Here is an 18293-nt window from a genome sequence, read left to right as displayed (position 1 = left end):
AGTGATTATTTGAGTTACTGTTGCCTTTCTAGTAGCTCAAAGCAGCCCATTCTCCTCTGATCTCTCACATCAAGAAAGGCCTTTATGCCCAGAGAACTGCTGCTCACTGGATATTTTCTCTTATTCAGAGATGATCTCAGTAGATCAGCAGTTTCTGAAATACTCAGATCAGCCCGCCTGGCACCAGCAATGGTGTCACATTCACAGTTACTTAAATGACATTTCTTTCCCATTCTTATGGTTGGTTTGAACTTCAGCAGATTTTACTGACCATATCTACATGACTAAATGCATTGAGTTGCTGCCATGTCATTAGCTGATGAAGTATTTGTGTAAACTAGCAGTTGAACCCTTGTACCTAACAAAATAACTGGTGTGTTTATGTATAAAGACATTTCTGTCATAAACCGCAGCAAAAAATGGTCCAAGTTGGTGCATACAAATTACATGAGAATGGAATATACATACTTAAATTAAAATTAATATTGCAGCATGCCGATGTTCAATAATTATGAAACTGTAAGAAATGACCACAGGTTCTTGTGCATTTTTACATAACAAATCTCAGCTATCATGGGATTGGGTGACAGCTTCAGTTGCTTTCACAATCCCAATAGACTTAAGGTTATGATAATTGAGGTTCTTGTGTAGGCTTTGACTTTTTTCCCAAAATGTCCTAATTAAATATAGCTACACAGTTATTTTTTTAAATCATATTGCCAACTGGAAAGTTTATCGGAATAGCATTCCTGGTGAGACTCATGCTGACGGCTAAAAAGCTAAGATGAGATTTAAATCATGGGGAAAAAAGTTGCCAACTCTCCTGGACGCCCTTGAACGGGGCATTTTTTTAATGAAAGAAATCTCTGATGTTTACGTTCATTGCCATGGCGACGGTGTGGGAGGCGGTTCGTTTCTTCGGCTGGTGACGCTCAAATAGAGGTATGAACCAATCAGAAAATAGCTTCGTTGACTGACTGACGTCACCGTTAAAGCGAAAAGAACCGTTACTCGGTTGCCGAAACTCTACAACTGCACTGGAAGGAGGATATGGCTGAATCCCAGCGTACTCTTGATTAAATCCCGTGCGCGGCAAGTTTTCAGTCTAATGTTAATGGTGATGCTCTAAAAGCAGCAAAACTGACTACAGAGGTACTTTTGGGGGGCGTTTCGCTGCCCGTTTGGATCGGGATGTTCTCCAACTGTGGGGTGAGTGTATGCAGTTACCTGACACCACCATAACCCTGATAGGTGTCGTTCTTTCATATGGACAGAAGCACAAACCAAACTCCAGTCCAACTCAGATAATATTAAGTTTGCTTTGTGAGGGAAATGAACATATGTACGTTACCGAAAACAACTTAGTGCATTTTGGAAGTAACAGCGTAACGGTAAAATATACGGCATCAGTTGTGATGGCGAAAAACCTTTCTATTTCAGTATAATTTCAAGTTTTATAACAGGAACGCACACTGCTCTAAACTGTGCTGTAGGGCGAATAACACCCAAACAAACTCTAAAAGTTCATTGAATTAAGTCTTGATTATTCTGTTGGATATACCCATCCAAAGCATGGTTCCCTAATAGGTTTGAAGATATTGTGTTATTGCACGTGAAATATGCATGGTTTGCTAAATTAATATGCTTACACAGTCCAGTTTGGCGCGATAACACTGCCGATGTCTTGGCTACACTACATCAATACTGTTGACTATAGTTAGCTAGCAAGATAGCTAATTAACTGACCAATGGGGTGATCGCAGTTAATAAGCGTTGCATTAAGTTTGTGCGTCACCTCCTCTGGGTTCAGAGGACTTGGGACGGCAAGTTTTCGGTCTTTCTATCGCCTCTCAACCCCCCCACGCCCGCCCCCTTCACGGACAGCGCCGCAACCCTCCCCTGCTTCCATTACCGAGCAGCGCTCCTGGGGTCTGACTGGTTATCTAATCACGCGCGGAAAAACGTCATTCCCATTGTCAGCGAGCGGCATTTGAAATACATTTATATCATATTTGCATCCCCTTCACAGCCACGTTCACAGCCACACCGCAGTGCAGCGAGCGTGTCTTTGGTACCAGCGTCGTCCCGTCTCGTCTCAGTGTCATGTAATGCTATACCCCTCACAGAGACCATCCACCACGCAGCTACGCCTGTCTTTTTCCATTGTGCTGCACACACATACGTCAACTGTTCCTCAGCACTAGAAAACACTCGGCTTCATTTGGTCATTTACTGCTCACACATGGATTTTTTTCCTGCAGGTCAGTGCCATATAAACACAATTAAAGCAATTAAAATGACAGTCACCATCAAAAATACATCTCAAAAATCTCCCTCTGAAAGGTAATGTTTTAGTCATGCATTTACTGGGGTTATATACAGCATCTATGCAGTTTGCTATATATAGTTTTCTTTTAATGAGGAACTCAGACATGGCCGTGGATGAACGAGAGAAAACTAATTTCTGTGAAAGCGGACAGTCTGCTGGAGCGGGTGGACTTGATGCTTCCCCAGCTGGGCTTATAAAAAGCCCCAGTGCTAGTCCTTTAAGAGCAAAGTGGAATTCCAGCTAGTGTTGAGTGACCCATAGAGGTCATAGGCGCCTGCTATATTTACTGGCTCTGTAACTTGATCTGTGGCATTCTGGATCACTGTGCTCATGCTATCCCCTCACACTCATGTTGGCCACAGAGTCCCAAACTAAAGTAGCACCCCATTACTTTCTGTCTGTTGGCCTGGCCTCTCAGAACAACAAGGGTGAGCCTCTTAAAAACCAACCTAACCCACCGCTCTTCGTCCTTTTCGTCTCTCAGGTACCTGCCTGACTGTTGAGTGCATCCAGTGTGTGCTGCTCGCTCAGCTGTAGGACACAGATTGCCTAGGAGGACAGGGGGATAACCTTTCAGAATCTTCTGGATTTTTTCTTGCATGAGTAAGAGCTTCTGGCAGGGCATAAAGCAGACTATCACTTTTCATTTGATAGTGGAAATAGTGATATGTAGTTAGGTAGTGAAGGGTAGCTGGGCATTGTATAAAAAAGCAACTTTTCTGGATTTGATAATATAACCTGGAGAATGCGTCATCAATCTTTAATGGTAAGACATGAAATCTGGAGAATGTGTTGACTGGTACCCTGCACGTTCACATCATGCTTGAACAGCTCCCGTGAAAGTGCAACAGGTTGCTGTGAGGGGCAAACACCTTTATGAGATGCTGCTTTCTGCTGTCATTGTCATTTTAATCATTGTTTATGTGTTTCCACAGGAGTGATCACTGTGTGTGTGCATGTGTGTACACTGTGGGGTAGCAACAGTAGGATGAGCTGCCCCAGAGCCATCGCAGTCTGTGGGGACTGACACACACACCGCTACAAATACGGCAGGTAATTACGTCACACATTTGCCTTTAGACATACAGCTGCAGCTCAGACCCACTGCTACACGTCATTCCTGCTGCTCAGTCGGGGTTTTACGTCACCGATTGTGAGGTTCACATGGATCACAGCAGAAGATTACTGAAGGAGAGTGAAGGAAAGTTATAAAAATAAGTTAGGTGATGTGTTTTACCAGCTCACTCAATGACTCACACAAATGACTAAAGTGGAAGGTTGATGTCGCGCATCAGTGTGTTCTCAGTTTACAGCACTGCTGTTATGCACACTGTGACACTAATGGGAGAGCTAAAAGGTTTTGATGCCAGTGTCATAGAAAAATGAAACTACAGCATGCCAATATTCAACACATTTCCACTGCATTAGACAAAAGTGCTGTACAGTGAAGCTTTTATAACATTCCTGGTAAGATGCCCATGTATTTCTATAGGGCATCACTTTATCTAGTGGGTTTGGAATTTTTTCAGATTGTAATAGTATGAAGGAAGGTATAAAACCAAGACAAAGCCATAGAAAAACTATTTATTCAGGTGACTCTTAAAAGCTTAGTGCTGATCATAAACTGTATCAGAGACATTATTAGAGAGAGTGTGAAACTCAAGAATCACGAGCTGTTATCTGTGGGAGAATCTGGTAACAGCAAGGACGTAAGTACAACTACTAAGTTTTAAAACCGTATTTTGTAGCAAACCTTTTAAGCATTTTTCTGGTGATTTGACTGGTGATTCAGTACATGTAATTTTTATGTCTCAGGGGCTATTGAAATTAAAGTTCATTTTGATAGTTCTTCAAAGTGCCTCAAATTGCTTCAAGATAGTTGTTCAGGGGGAAGACTTACTTTTAGAGGGACTTTGACAGCTTCGAGTCTGAAAAGTGAAGCCCATGTGCAAGAGCCTTAAACCTGCATTTTTTTTTCTAATGGCCAGCAGGGGGCGACTCCTCGGGTCTGGTTGAACATAAGCCTATGGGAAACAGCCCCCACTTTGCAGTTGATCTGTCACCTCCGTAAACCCTGTCTTGATGACTTTGTGATGTTAATGGCTACTTGCATATCTTATTGAAATAATATGATGTTCATTTTATAAATTATGGTACATTAGATTTTAAAAGGACAGTAATGTAGGGTATGCTTTAGGGTAGGCCTACAGCGTGATTGACAAGTTGCAACACTATGAGCGTGCAGTATTCCTCAGTTTCATAGTTAGACACACACCTCACTTTTCAGGTCAGAAACTAAATAGGTTTAAAAAACTAACCTCGTTAACCACCGGTTAATGTCACAGTGGATACATCCATCTTTTGTATACAGTCTGTGGTGCTAAACTCGACTGTCTTTAGTTTTCCTTCTGGACCTTGGAAGAGCCATAAATCCGTGCTCTGTTAAAATATAGTGTATGATATTTCCTTTAAGTACAGAGGTGCCTGACCATGTAGTGTCAGTTATGTCAGGAGTAAAATCCATCCGAAAAGCAACAGGGGAAACAATAAAGAGAAGTTAAATTTGGAGGAAATGTATCTATCTGTGTTTAATAATGTCAGTGTATGTACAAGTAATCTCAGGCTTCGGACTGCTCTAAACACTCAGTTTCAAACAGTCCTCCCTACTCCTGACTCTATATGACGCTACTGAGACAGGATATCCTAATATGATCATCTTTGCTATGTAGCTCTGTCTGTGAGCACAGAAGCCCCACCTACCTGCTGTTCTAACCTTATGCTTATGATGGAGAGCCAATCAGAAGAAAGGAGGAGAAAGGGAACTAAAACAGAGGATAAACTGAGGGGGTACATAAAGGCTCTGCTTATTTTTAACTGTGAATCCATAAATGGGTGGGGGTTACTCCTGTAAGCATGATTGCTAAGGCAGCGAGTCTGTGTTACCATACTTAAAATAAATCTATGCATTTTCCTGTCAGGTCTGCCCATTTGATAAACAAAGATGTACTTTAAGCCAGAGTAAATTAAACTGCATTTAAAAAAAACTGGTTAAGATTGTCTTTTAGACAAAGGCTGTTGTCATAGTACTTCTTGCCACATCCATTCATTTAGTGCACAATGTCAGTTTTGAATTGTTTGTACTTTATAGTGTTTTGCCATAAAAGAGAACAATACTAACAATAATAGGAGTGGACCAAGAATTGATCCCTGTAGAACACCAGCTATTAATTTTGGGGTTCGCTTCAATAATTTAATAGTGTTATATCAGTCTGGTCGAATTATTAGTCATATATGTATTTGTGTGTCCCACCTCAGTTTCTGAGGTCTTCCAGTAAAACATCAGGTCCCAAAGGAGCAGAAACAGCACAAAAGACTGTGTACTGGTTTTTCCTTCAATGAAGGGCCATTTCTGTTTAGCTCTGTCCATAAAATGTTTATCAACAGTATGAATTATGAGACAAAATACTTTAAAATCTCAGGTAGTCCAAGGACGTGTTTCATTCTTTTTGAGCTCTGTGTGAGCATTAACTGCTAGTTACACTTCTGCTTGTTGAATGAGTCACTCAGCATCACTCAGGCAGTGGGCTACTGGAGAATGATAGGTGCTGGAGATAACAGTGGTGTCTTATTGGCCAAATAATTTGCTTAATGAATGAAGAATTATAGCAATCAGCTGCAGAGACTGGAGCATCAGTCATCGTAGCCCACAGATCCAGTCCTCTTTGAGGTCACTGGTGTGTTTATGGCCTCACATGTGAGTCACCCACAGATGGTAGTAGTGATAAATGCTAATTGGTCTACTCCTCTTCAGATTTTCATATTGTAGACACTCGTTTATGTCGAATTGTTATCGGGGGGTAGCAGAAACTATGAAACAGAATCGTCAGTTGCAGCATTTGAATGCAGTGATTTGGGGTTGTGACCTATTTGAGGGAGTTTAATTAAGTATGTTCAGGCTTGGACAATGAAAGGTGACTGAGATGTTATATTCAGAGCTCACAGAGCTTCCATAGGCCCAGCTGGAGGGGCTGGGAACAAGCAAAATCATGGATATTAAATCTCTTCTTTCATAGCATTTTTATGAACCAGATGTTTTTAGTTGCTACTTTAATTTTATGGTTTTATGCAGTGCTTCATTTTTGTGCCAGCACCGTGCATTCCTCTAATTCATTTCCTTTTCTTCTTTGTATGGAGCTCTAAATGCTGCTTGTACACACTACTGCGCCGCCACGCACTAGATTTGGCTGAGGTCAAAACAATAGTGATGAATGGCATCTAACCAGTAGTTAGGGAGGGCTGGTGAAGGTGCAGCTATGGCCTGTCAGAATGGAGGAGTGCTTAAGCCTTTTTTAATATGCTTGGCAGCTAGTTGTTACGGGCACAGGGAGGTAGGGCAGGGGCGTCAGTGTGGCCTTCACAGACATCAGCAGTGTCTTATCTGCTCACATTTCAGGGTATATATGGCACCCAGCACAGCTCAGACATCTCATAGTCCCCATGTTGATTCCTAACATCATTCCCTTTGAGAAACAAATTGTTATGTGAACGTTTTCTGCTGCCACGTGTTCATTTGCGCTGCTACAGCTGGTTGGTTTATGCTTTATGTTTCCACAGGATGAACATTTATGCCAGGAATGGACAAAATCTTTTTTGGAGATAATCCTTCGTCCATTATTGGCAAGAGTTTGTAAATGTGATTTTATAAGAACCTTTATTGGATTTTTTTAGTTACTTTGTTTAGATAACGACACATTTTACTGTTTGCCTCCAGTGGTTGCAGGTAGGCTTGTTGTTGTCTTGACCTTGACATGGCTTTATTGATGGAACTAATAATAGGTACATGTCCTTCCTACGTACATTAGCTAGGTACATCTTTGAATAATAGCTTCAAAAAAATGAAAAGTATGTGTAAAAAATGTTTAGATTTGATTGGTTTGGGATAAACAAAACGAATCCCCTCCCTGATGCAAATGAAACAGCGACCAAGATGTCGGGCTGAAGACATGGATGCCATTCTGACTATCTGAATGTCAATAATAGCATGTGGAAGTGGGAGGTGTGGGAATGGTGGTGGTCAGAATTACATGTTATAATCTGGTTTGGTGTCCTGCAAATGTGGCAGCCCTTGTCAGCCCACTGATTAGTTGGGCATGAGTAATGATCACAATCCGTGATCTATGATGTGGGGAAGTGCAGTGTTTCTCTACTAGTTGGGTCTTAATTGACAAAATGTCTTCTGTGTTCATGGAAATTGTTGTACCTGATCCAGCAGTGATTTTTACATAGGATCACAGGTTTCTCCTCAGAAATGCACTGACTCAGCCGAGATCAAGCCAACCATTTACTACAGTACAGTACTTCTCCTCTCACACACAGACGCACACACTCCCACTCCAAATCAGCAGAGTGTCTATGCTGATGTTACATTCATGCAGTACCATTCCGGGGCGCGGTGCCTGCGGCATCCTGCATCATCACAAACACTCAGAACGCACTTGAGATTGCTCCTGCGCTCCAATAGTCCAGGGGCACAACCTGGGAGAAGAGTAGGTATGGCAGAAAATCATACTCACTAATTAATTTCTCTCTTCTTCTTTTTTTTTTCTTGCTCTTTCCTGATGGCGACAGCCATTTTCAGATGCTTTATGTTTTCAGATTGTCTGTCCATCCTTTCATTCTCATTAATGCAATATCTCTTGAATATCTCTTGAGGGAATTTCTTCTAATATTGCATAAACATTCACTTGAACTCAAAGATGAATTGTGGTGGTTAGAGATGAAAGGTCAAGGTCACTGTGACCTCAGGAAACACACAATTGGTACAGTGTTTTGGCCAAGACTCAACAATCAATGACAAGACCCAAGACGATGATGCACACTGCAGTGTGCCTGGTTTATGGATGGCATTCATTCTTCTATAGTTTGAGAATATTTGAAATAAAGGCCATGCGTATCTGCCCCGTGCTTTTCACCTGGATATTTTAAGTCTAATACTTAGCTTGAGAGTACAGGCCCAGTTTGGGTGAACCTTGGATTAGACAAGGGTGATGATGGGGGCTTCTTTTGGTCTCAGCTTTGTGCAGATCTCTAACAGGAGGGGCAGAGATCAATTAAAAGGCTTAGGTCAGTACCTACTGTGAGAAAAGGATACTTTGTGTAGCACAGATAGACTCATGTGGGCCCATTTTTTGCTATTTTCTGTAGATGCATAAAGTTTAACATGTATACAGTAAATACAGTAATGTTTACTGATGCATGTAGTGGCTTCTTCCATGAGTTTCTATCACATTCAAAACAAATGGACTGAAAGGTGCTACAGTGTTCTGTTTACAGTGTTCTTCAGCTGAGAAGAAGTGCAGAGTTGATTGTTGTTCATCTCTGGTCAGTCCAGGTACAAGCCAGACCCAGCCCAGCTCCTACTTTGATGCTGTGTTTGAATCAATCAGTGTCACGTCTCTTCTCACTGATGTCTGCTCTGGTCTGAGCTGGTTCTGTCGTTGCTCTTCCTACCTTTTGCATTCCATGTACAGTATGCACAATGAAAAACAGGGAGATCCCAGAACAGAGCCATAACACTAAATACACACCACTGCAGAAAAAACAGATCAGTCTTCTTTTGACTGTAGCGGTCCTGATTTAACCTCATGTTTTACTGAGAATTCACAGGTGCTCTGCTGGAAAGGCTGTTTCTGGAGTGAGAAGCATGATTTTGTCTTTCACTGTTAGTTGTTTTTTTGCATCTTTCAGTATTTCTTAGTGAACACAAGCTTCTGTAAACAGTTTGAGCTTGGTTTTCTGAAACCTGCCCCGTAAGTGAAACCTCATCTCCTTCAGCTCTTTGCCAGCAGGATGCCAGCAGTCAGCTGCTAAAATCTTTTCTTGCACTGCACTCATGCAGTCACTTGTGCCACTTGTTGACAGCTTTCTTAATACAGATTTAGGAGTAGCTTGCCAGAGCAGCCAAGTCTTTCATGGTAGTACAATCTTGTTTTCCTCTGGCCTCTCGTATTAGAGTCTATCTTACCATGTTCTGACTTTCCAGTTGCGCAGAGGCTTGTTAAGCAGAGGTTTTTCACTTCCTTGGTGGCTCTAAAGGGAGAAAAAGAATGCAGAGCATTAAGCCACCGGTCTCCAGCTCTGATACTTAGTGTAAATTGGCCATGGAATATGCCCCGCTGTTACTTTTAAGTCCTTTATGCGTTGGTAGCAAGCAAACAAATGCAGCTTGTTGCCCAGTAGCTATGGTAACTGCTGGTTATCACAGCCTCAGGGGAGGCCGAAAATGCAGAAGTAGCCAGAGTGCGTTTGTGTGTGCGCTCTTGCTCGTGACTGTGCATGTGTTGTTGTTTCCGTGGAGACATCTCTTCAGAAGTGGGATGCGTAGTTTTCTTATCAATCCACAGTGTCCACGTTGTGTGGTGTTACTCCCACGGGTGCGACTCGTTGTTTGCACTTCACTCTTAGTGGCTCGCCCACAAGGCTAGCCCGAGCTTGTTTCACTCAGCTGCCCTTTGTCTCTGGCTGTGACACAGCTGTGGGATGACAGAGAGGTGCATCCATTCGGCCGGTAGGGTGAGGTTCAGTTCAGGGTCCTATGGGTCCTTATTTGAAAGTTTAGAGCCTCAAACAAAACTAAGAAAATCACAGATATCCATTTGAAATATTTCTCTTAAGCCACTTTAAGAACTCTGGGGAATCCATCAGGATAACTGCCCACAGGGGAGCTTCCATGAAAACTACATTCCTTTAAGTTTTTTACTGTTTGCATTCACACACCAATAAGAACACTACTGGGTACTTTCAGTTGCTCCCAAGGGATCATCGCAGTAGATGGATTTGGCACATATTTAATGCCAGAGGTCCTTCCTCACAGTCTTTCCATTTGTGTCTCCTCCCAGAATTGAACTGCAGCTCTTTTACATGTAAAGCAAGTGTGTTAACCACTAGACCTCAGAGCCACTCCATCAATGCAAACAGTAGCATGATGCAAGAACTGTAGCAGCTTTAGCAATATGGTGCTGATGATCAGAGCTGTCTTTGTTGTGTGTCACTGGTTTCCTTGTGACAAAGTTAGAAAAGTTGTTAGGCCCGGCGACTGTGACCACTCTCTGCATGCGGCACAGGCAGAAATGTCGGTACAGCTCTTCACACACTGTCAGGGTGGTCTTTTACTTTTTTTCTGATGCGTTTTAGTTTCTTAACCCTTACTCCCAACTGCTTTGTTGTGTGTGGGTATCTATGGTAGCAAGTTGAGACAAAATGTGAGCAAAAATTTCACTCCTCACTGAGTCAACATTGTGTTTCCTCCACAGATGGGTCAACTTAATCAAGTTCAATTTTTAGATCTAACCGTTGCTTACACATCTTATGTTTACATGGATTTGTTTTAATAACTTTTATAGTCCCAGAGCTGTGTTTGACTTTATTTAACTTTTACAATTTTCATGCTTTCACTTCAGTTTTCCTCACATTTTTGACCCTTCTGTTTACCCATAGTGATGTCTGAGCTACTGTGCTGATAAAGATGTTTTGGGCATACCAGATTTAGCTGATTTTATTTTAGTGAAAAATGGATTCTGCCTTCAAAGTCAGCTTTGAAAAATGTATACTTTTTTATATACAATAAAGTTGAGAACATAATAGAGTCATAATGCTTATTAATAAAACGACTGGAAAGGACTGACTGAACTATTTTAAACCATAATCACATAACATGTTATTGATAAGGTTATAATACATAAAAAAAGCACAATTTTAATTTAAAAAGCAGTCAGAAAACACTAGTGTTATAGCTAATAATTACTTTAACGACCAGTTAATCTGTCATAAAAAATACCAGCCATATTTGGTGACCCAAATATACTTTTCAGTGATCCATCCCCTCGTGACAAGGGTCCACTAACAGTCACACATGCTACACACTCTGTTAGGAAATGTAAATATAACCAAAATCACCAAACATCCACTGTTCTGTGTTTATATGGAGAGTGATTTTATCTGACTTTAAAATCAGCATTTTTAGCGGTGGAGAGCAGCTGCTTGGAAGTGTCTCCTTGTCAGCCTGTAGTCTTAATGAGCTGTGTTTCACTCACAGTCTCAAACTCATTCTACTGTCTGACAGCAGAACCAGAAAAATATGTAAATGGGAACATTGGGAATCCATCCGTATCAAAATACAGTATGAGAACACAAGCAGCAGGAGAGACGCGCTGCTCCTTCAAATGAATTGTCTGATACTTCGAACCCAAAGCGTTTGGTATGTTGTAACATCTGAAAAAAAGTAATAATTCAGGTTGGAAAATTACTTTGACAATTAGAATGGATCTGTTCATTTTTATTCAGCGTCCATGCTATCAGACTGACTTGCCAACTCTGTCCTCTCTTCTTTAGTGCAGTCTGTAGAGTGGACTGAGTCAAAGACCTGGACTCAAGCAGTCTTTTAGAAAACAGTCACGTTTTGAGCCCTGTACTACAAAGTGTGTTCAACATACCGAGGGTATCGTTCCATTATCTGGATTCGCTTACCCTAACATCAGCAATAGTGCTAAGCAATCACACGAAGCTGGTTAACCCAGGGTTACCCCTGTGCGTTCACATGAATGGGGCGGCACTGGCAGCATCTGACCAATCACAAACATGGAGAACTGGCTAATTTTACAGAGGAAGATTAATCTGTGCTACGGGGAAAATGAAGAGGTTAAACATATAATACAGGCTGAAGGCCACACAGCTGCTGCAGACAAAGCAGAGGTATGAGTGTGTGTGAGAGGAAAAGCAATGTATAGAAGTTTAATAATGCCACATTTTAAACATTTTAGGCTGTAAGACTGGAAGAGTTCTCTATATTAATAAAATTTAGTCTACTTGAGGGCAGGAAGGAAAGCTGGCAAAAATGCTGACTGTGTAAGCTAACAGAATATCACAGCTCTGTCATTAACACACGGGAGAATCTGGTGGGTTATATCAAGTATCTCACTAAATCATCGTTTAAAAGACAGTCTCAGTTTTTGTTCTCTCAGCTGCAGCCTTGGTGGTGTTTAATGGTCTGAAAGCAAGTAAAGAATAAATATAAAAATAGAATTCAAGCGTAGGCTTAGTCTATGTGTGTGAATTTGATATAAATTCCACAAGTACAAATAGGTGCCCTGTTTCAGGATTATGTTGCAACCAGCAAGAAAAAGTCGAGGAATAGAGCTGCATCTAAGAGTCTATATTTCTTACTGATGCTCATCAGGGAAACACAAAGACTTTAGATGCTGTTGAAAACTTTGGGCCCTCCTCCTATCTGTGCACAGAGGTCTGAGGGATCTTCCAGGAATGCTGACGCTATTTTCTGGAGAACTGACTGGGTAGTAGGTAGTGATTTCATACCTGGTGATACCTGATCTGGAACATGACCTGCTTCAGAGGTGGCTAGGTCTACAGCATAAATTGCCATAGTGATGTACTCCAGCAAGAAGCAAACTTCGTAGTACAGAAGACACGGGGTTAACCCTGAAGTTACCAGGATAAGCCCAAACCCTGCTTCATAGCACAGGCCTCTGGAGTCATGTTAATATGCAGACACAACATATACTGTCAGGGGTTTTGGACACATATAAGAAATTTTAACCTGGAGCTTTTAGATAAAGAAAAAGCACTGCCTAGTGTGGCAGGAAAACCTTATAACTAACACAACTCCAAACAATTACTCAAACACACAGAGCCGTCAGGAAGAGAAACCAGGAGGCACTCAGGAACGGGAGAAACAGCATCTGCCTGACAGATGCAAACAGGTGAACAGGTGAACACGGTCAAGATAATAACAAGGACAGGAAAACAACAAAGGAGGAACCACAGGAGGAACTAATCCTTCAAAATAAAACAGGAAGTAAACTAAAAGGGGGAGAAAGAATAAATTTGACAGTCAGATGCAGATGTTAGTGGGGGCAGCAATTTAAATCTTTTCATTCAGTTAAGTGTAACTCAATATCAGTGGTGATCACAGGGGCGTATGATGAAGGAAGTTCAACACAACCAGGATTTCCTTGTGTTAGTTGGCTTGACAAAACCTTAAAACCCCATTTGGAGATAACGGGTATCATGATGGTGGTTAACAGCGTTCTCTGTTAGGCAGCGCTTTGTGCTTCAGGCTCCGTGCACACTCACATGAAAAGGGGCATTTCACGCATCACATGACTTTCCTTCTGCATAAAATGAGCCCTATCATTTTATGCAGAATGATTGGACTCTAGTCAGAGACGTTATCAGATCGTGATAAAATGGTACAGCAAGATGCAACACAATAGCAATAAGACAAGAGAATAATGCTGCAGTGCCCGCAGCGTTAAAGAGACTTAGCAGCACATTAGAGTAGAAAAAGCTGAATACATGTGAATTCCAGTTTGTGCTGCTGTAAGTTTACAGCTGGGCTTTGTTAGTGGTGTCAGTGTAGTCCTGCTTAAAAAGTTGTACATATAAAACATTCCCCTAGCACAGACCCTGTATTACTTACTTAAAGCATGTTGTAAATTTAAAAAAAAAATGAAAACGTGGCATTTCCAGATGATTTTATTTCAACTGAAACTCTGAACGTAACTTCTTCTCAATCAGGTTATGTGTTCAGCATAGTTGCTATGGTGATTTAGCCGGGTAAAACAGAGCCATTTTTCTACCACAGAAAACTCGCTCACCAGCCCATTAATCTCACTTTGTAGTGCTTTGCTCTCTCATTAACAGATGCATTTTTTTTTTTTTTTGCGACTGTCTGTCTCCTGAGCCCTTTTGCCATGGGTTTGCTCCACTTAATTTCCAGCCAGGCTTCCCACCATATTGCCCTAACTTGGTAATTATGTGGCTCCAGTAACTGACAAAGTTGGTGAAAGACAGTAAGTCCAGATCCCGGTTTTATCCTGTCTGAAAGCTACTGGCTGATATCAGACACAGTATCCATGCTTTACTGTTGCCATCTGTGTTACTCTGCCAAAACCAAAATAACCCTCCACATTCCACCACTGTCAAATGATTGAAACAAACCTCCTGCATCTATAAAGCTGGCTGACTTCAAGCAAGCCCAGCTTCTTGCTTCTGCTAGTCCTGCTGGCTAAGCAGTACTGGACTGAGTGGCCACAGCCACCTGGCCTGCCTCTTGTGTGTCTTGGCCAGCGCCGTGGGTTGGTCTCTCTCCAAACGGTGCCTGTCTGCCTGCCCCAGATCCATATGCTGAATTATAGATAAACATGTGGTCACAGAAAGAGAGCGAGAGAGAGGGAGAGTGCAGCAGAAGGAGAAAGCGACAGAGACCTCGAAGGAAAGGAAATTACACTGAGTAGAGGGAGAGAGAGAGAGAGGCAGATTAAAGAAATAGGAGCCTGCCTCACTGAACTCAACACGGATCAGCATCACCAGATACTTTTATTTATTCACACACTGCTGTGCATGTGAACAAGAGCCTCTCTCTGCCTCAGCCACAGGAACACACTGTCCTGCCTGCCTGGCTTTACCTCCAGCACCCAGCTGGACTCTCCTATTATAGCCGTGGGAGACAGCGAGAGAGAGAGAGAGAGAGAGAGATTGGGGCAGGAAGGAGGGGCACTGCTGGGGAGAGATTATGTTCTATATTTTGTCAATTCTCCTTGATTTTTTTTAGTGTTGGCTTATGAGGAGGGTTCCATGTTGTTGAGAAGGATTTAGCATTTGATATCCTAAATATCAAATGCGATATAGGATCTGTGTTGCAGGCTTGCAGTATGGTTCATTTGGTAATTCTCATGCCTTTCTGCTTAATGTTAGAATGGTGGGCATTTAGTACTGAGGATTATTTTTATAATAAAAGTATGGAGCTGGATATGAACATAATAGGTCCTGTTGAGTGTGTTGTTTTAAAGTGGTACAAAAACACAGAGACACACTAATATAAGGCATTCAGTGCAAATATGCTCACAAATTTTGGCATCTAAATCACATTTAAGTCATAACCATCATTATTACCTGAAGAAGTTTTTTCTGCTGTTCTGTATGCATACATTAAGAGCAACACCCAGAGCAGACCAAAGCAGGCGTCAGTGACAAAAGATTCGACTTTGACTAAGTCGGATCGTGTCAAAGAGGAGCTGAAACTGTGGATAGGGTCAGGCGGCTTAAAGGGTACACTCTGTGCAGTTGGCTAATTGAATGTGTAGAATGGTATTATTTGAGCCAATAGCCCCAGAGTCTTAGTGTTACAGGAAACACTAAGATTAAACCAAACAAGCTCCGTTTAATGTAACCACACTGAACACTGTCTGTGACGTAACAATTTTCTATCTGTCTGGAGCAACAACCTACACACTCTTAATGGGAAGCACATATTAAATCCAATCCCTGAGGAGTTTAAAAGGTGTGGCCATTTGAAATATGAAAGACATGAACAGCTATACGTGTGGAATCACTCTCTGCTACAGTATCTTTTTTATGATACCATTAGGAGTATCTCAGAAATGGTCAAAAAATGTGCACGCAGTCACTTTGAAGTTAAAAATTGTTCCATTATTTTTGAGGGCTAACAGAGTTGAGTTATGTCACATCAGTCTGCATTTTACTGTTGCATTATGTAGCACTCAGAAACAGCATGAACTTTGCTGATAGTTAAATGAAAAATGTTCACTCTGAGTAGGTCCTGATGACTTAGTGTAGTGAGTGGTCAGTAAGTGTGGAAAAAAACACTGAATCCACTAAGGCATGCTTAGGAAATGGACCACAGCAATGCAAAGGAAATGGGATTTACAGTAAATGAGTTAAGACCTGACAAAATGCTGATGTAATCCTCTAAATGGCAGGACAATGAGTCAGAATGAGTGAATGAATCAGTGTTTGTTTTCATATTTTGCCATTTAAACTCAGTGATGCACATCCTTGAATCATTTTGTCTCTTTAAAACCCAATTAACGTTCAATGGCGCGAGGATAAATGATGGCCTAACTGCTGCCTACGTTGTTGCTGTAGTATTGATTTGATTGTTGCTGATGAACTAATACAGAGCTCTTGTCTCTTTGCTGTGTGTGCAGTCGATGCAGTCTTCCAGAGGCTCTCCCTCTCTGTGGCTGAAAAACCAGCAGCAGCAGCAGCAGCATGTCCCGCGTCTCCTCCACCGCAAAGCGCTACGCTGGCCCCTCCTACACCAGCCACTACAGCTCCTACAGCTCCTCCCTGACCCCAGGCCTTAGCACCTACAGCGAGCGGGACAGGCTGTCCTCCTACAAGTCCCCCACCCCTTCTTCCTCCTCCACCTCCTCCTCAGGTTACTTGTCCTCCAGCTATCTGAGCAGCTCCGCCGTCCGCAGCCGCAACTACAGCACCTCCTCAGACCCCGACCGCGACCGGGGTCGAACCATCCCACGCACCGACATCCTCGGAAGCAGCAGCAGCCGCCGGAGCGAGAGCCTCAGCAGAACTCCCGTCAAGAGCTATGGAGGGTCAGGGCTAAGTGGGGGGTCAGCCTACACCGGCTACAGTTCCTACACTTCATCCCCAGCCCAGTCCAGCTACCTCTCCTCTTCACCGGTGGCCTCCAGCATCTCACTCAACCGACGGAAATCTGTATCCCAGAGTGACTTGAGCAGGGACCTGGCCTCTCTGAGCCTCAATGATGCCTCTTCCTCTTCAACCCCTTCTTCATCCACCAGTGCCCTGCGGAGCTACCGCAGTCGGACCAGTGACGTGGCTGACTCTTATGGCAGTAGCTCCCGACCAGGTTACTCAGGCCTGTTACGAAGCTCTACTCAGGAGGCCCTCTCACGGAGCTCCACCCAGGAGGCCTTCAGCAGCAGCAGCAGCAGCAGAACATTCAGCTCTTCAGCATGGGAGCCAAGCAGTAATGGGCTCTCTGACTCCCCAAAAAGGGACTCCATGGTAAGGAAACGTCCTCTGTTCCTATTATGCCTTTCCTGGAGAAGCTTTCCTCCAGAGAGGATCAATAAGCAGTAGCTGAGGAAAGCTAAGTGCAACCAACACTGCAGTCATCACTACAGAGGTTTCACTTTATTAGTCTACACATGGTAAAGCCCCACACTGCTTTGGTGCTAGTAGTTTTTTTTACCAGGTGGGGGCACTATTGCTCAGATTAATTTCAGTGCACTTGCAGCATGGGTTTATAGTGTCATTCCACACCTTACACTGTGTTCTGTGGCTTTTAGTTGACTGTTTAAAATCTTCTCTAAAGCAGAGTTACAGTACTTCTTATTCGCTCTCGCATAATAAGAAACAGTCAAACATTTATTGCAAACCAGAGTGTGTTATTATACTGTAGTTTATTGGTTATGCGGCAGCTCTTTCTAATCCAGCAATCTCTCAAGGAGCAGCTTAGCTATGATAAGATAGGTCAGCAGGCCACTCACCTCTTCTCAAAGTTCAGCATTAATGACTCGAGTTTCCTCTGTACAGGTTAGAAAGCACAACTGACCCACTTCTCCTTCGGATTAGTCTCAATAACTGCTCGTACAGATGGAAGGAGGAAGAGTGGGAATTAGAGAGAATCTGTGTTAAGTCTGTTTGAAAGTGGCTTTCAAATAGCTACAACCATGAATCAGTCTGTCTTTGAATTTTAGCTTCATAGTATCAGATATGCTCTGGACACTACAGCGTATGGCATACTGTATTCACTGGGTTCTTTTGCTCCTTATGTTCATTATAGTAAAGCTGTTTAATTAAGCTGACTGACAAAGTGATTCCCATGCACTCTCAGATCAGCACTTTGGGAGGATCATATGAGCGTCGTAGAAACAGAAGACTCAATCTCTTAAAGGGGCATTTCACCCTATATTTGCATATTTTGGTCTGGCTTGTGTTGCTATTTATTCATCTACACTGTTTTGGAATGAGTTGCACTGTCTTAAGGCATTTATATGCAAAGTTGTGGTGTAAGCCACTCAAATAGTAAACCAAAGAAAGGTAATGGGCTTTAGTGGAGTCCATGTGTATATACAAGATGGGCACAATAATATTTGAG

At 42.4% G+C, this 18293-nt stretch overlaps 1 protein-coding gene across 5 annotated transcripts in view; it reads left to right on the top strand.

Annotated features, from left to right (window-relative positions):
• Nucleotides 1–979: 979 nt before the first annotated feature.
• usp2a (ubiquitin specific peptidase 2a) overlaps nt 980–18293 on the top strand; it is a 54124-nt gene continuing 36810 nt past the window's right edge. For 2 of the 5 annotated variants that reach the window (XM_030744652.1, XM_030744648.1), the window contains exons 1-3: nt 2712–2813; nt 3265–3382; nt 16354–17197. In XM_030744652.1, coding sequence (XP_030600512.1) covers nt 16418–17197 — 780 coding nt within the window. In that variant the 5' untranslated portion in view covers nt 2712–2813; nt 3265–3382; nt 16354–16417. Of the gene's footprint in view, nt 1210–2649; nt 2933–3264; nt 3383–16353; nt 17198–18293 lie in introns of those variants that run through there. The other 3 variants (XM_030744649.1, XM_030744650.1, XM_030744651.1) reach the window with 3 other exon arrangements.

This window comes from Archocentrus centrarchus, chromosome 13 (genome assembly GCF_007364275.1).
Source record: "Archocentrus centrarchus isolate MPI-CPG fArcCen1 chromosome 13, fArcCen1, whole genome shotgun sequence".
In the NCBI taxonomy this organism is placed as follows: domain Eukaryota; kingdom Metazoa; phylum Chordata; class Actinopteri; order Cichliformes; family Cichlidae; genus Archocentrus; species Archocentrus centrarchus.
This window is presented reverse-complemented; position numbering and strand designations above follow the sequence as displayed.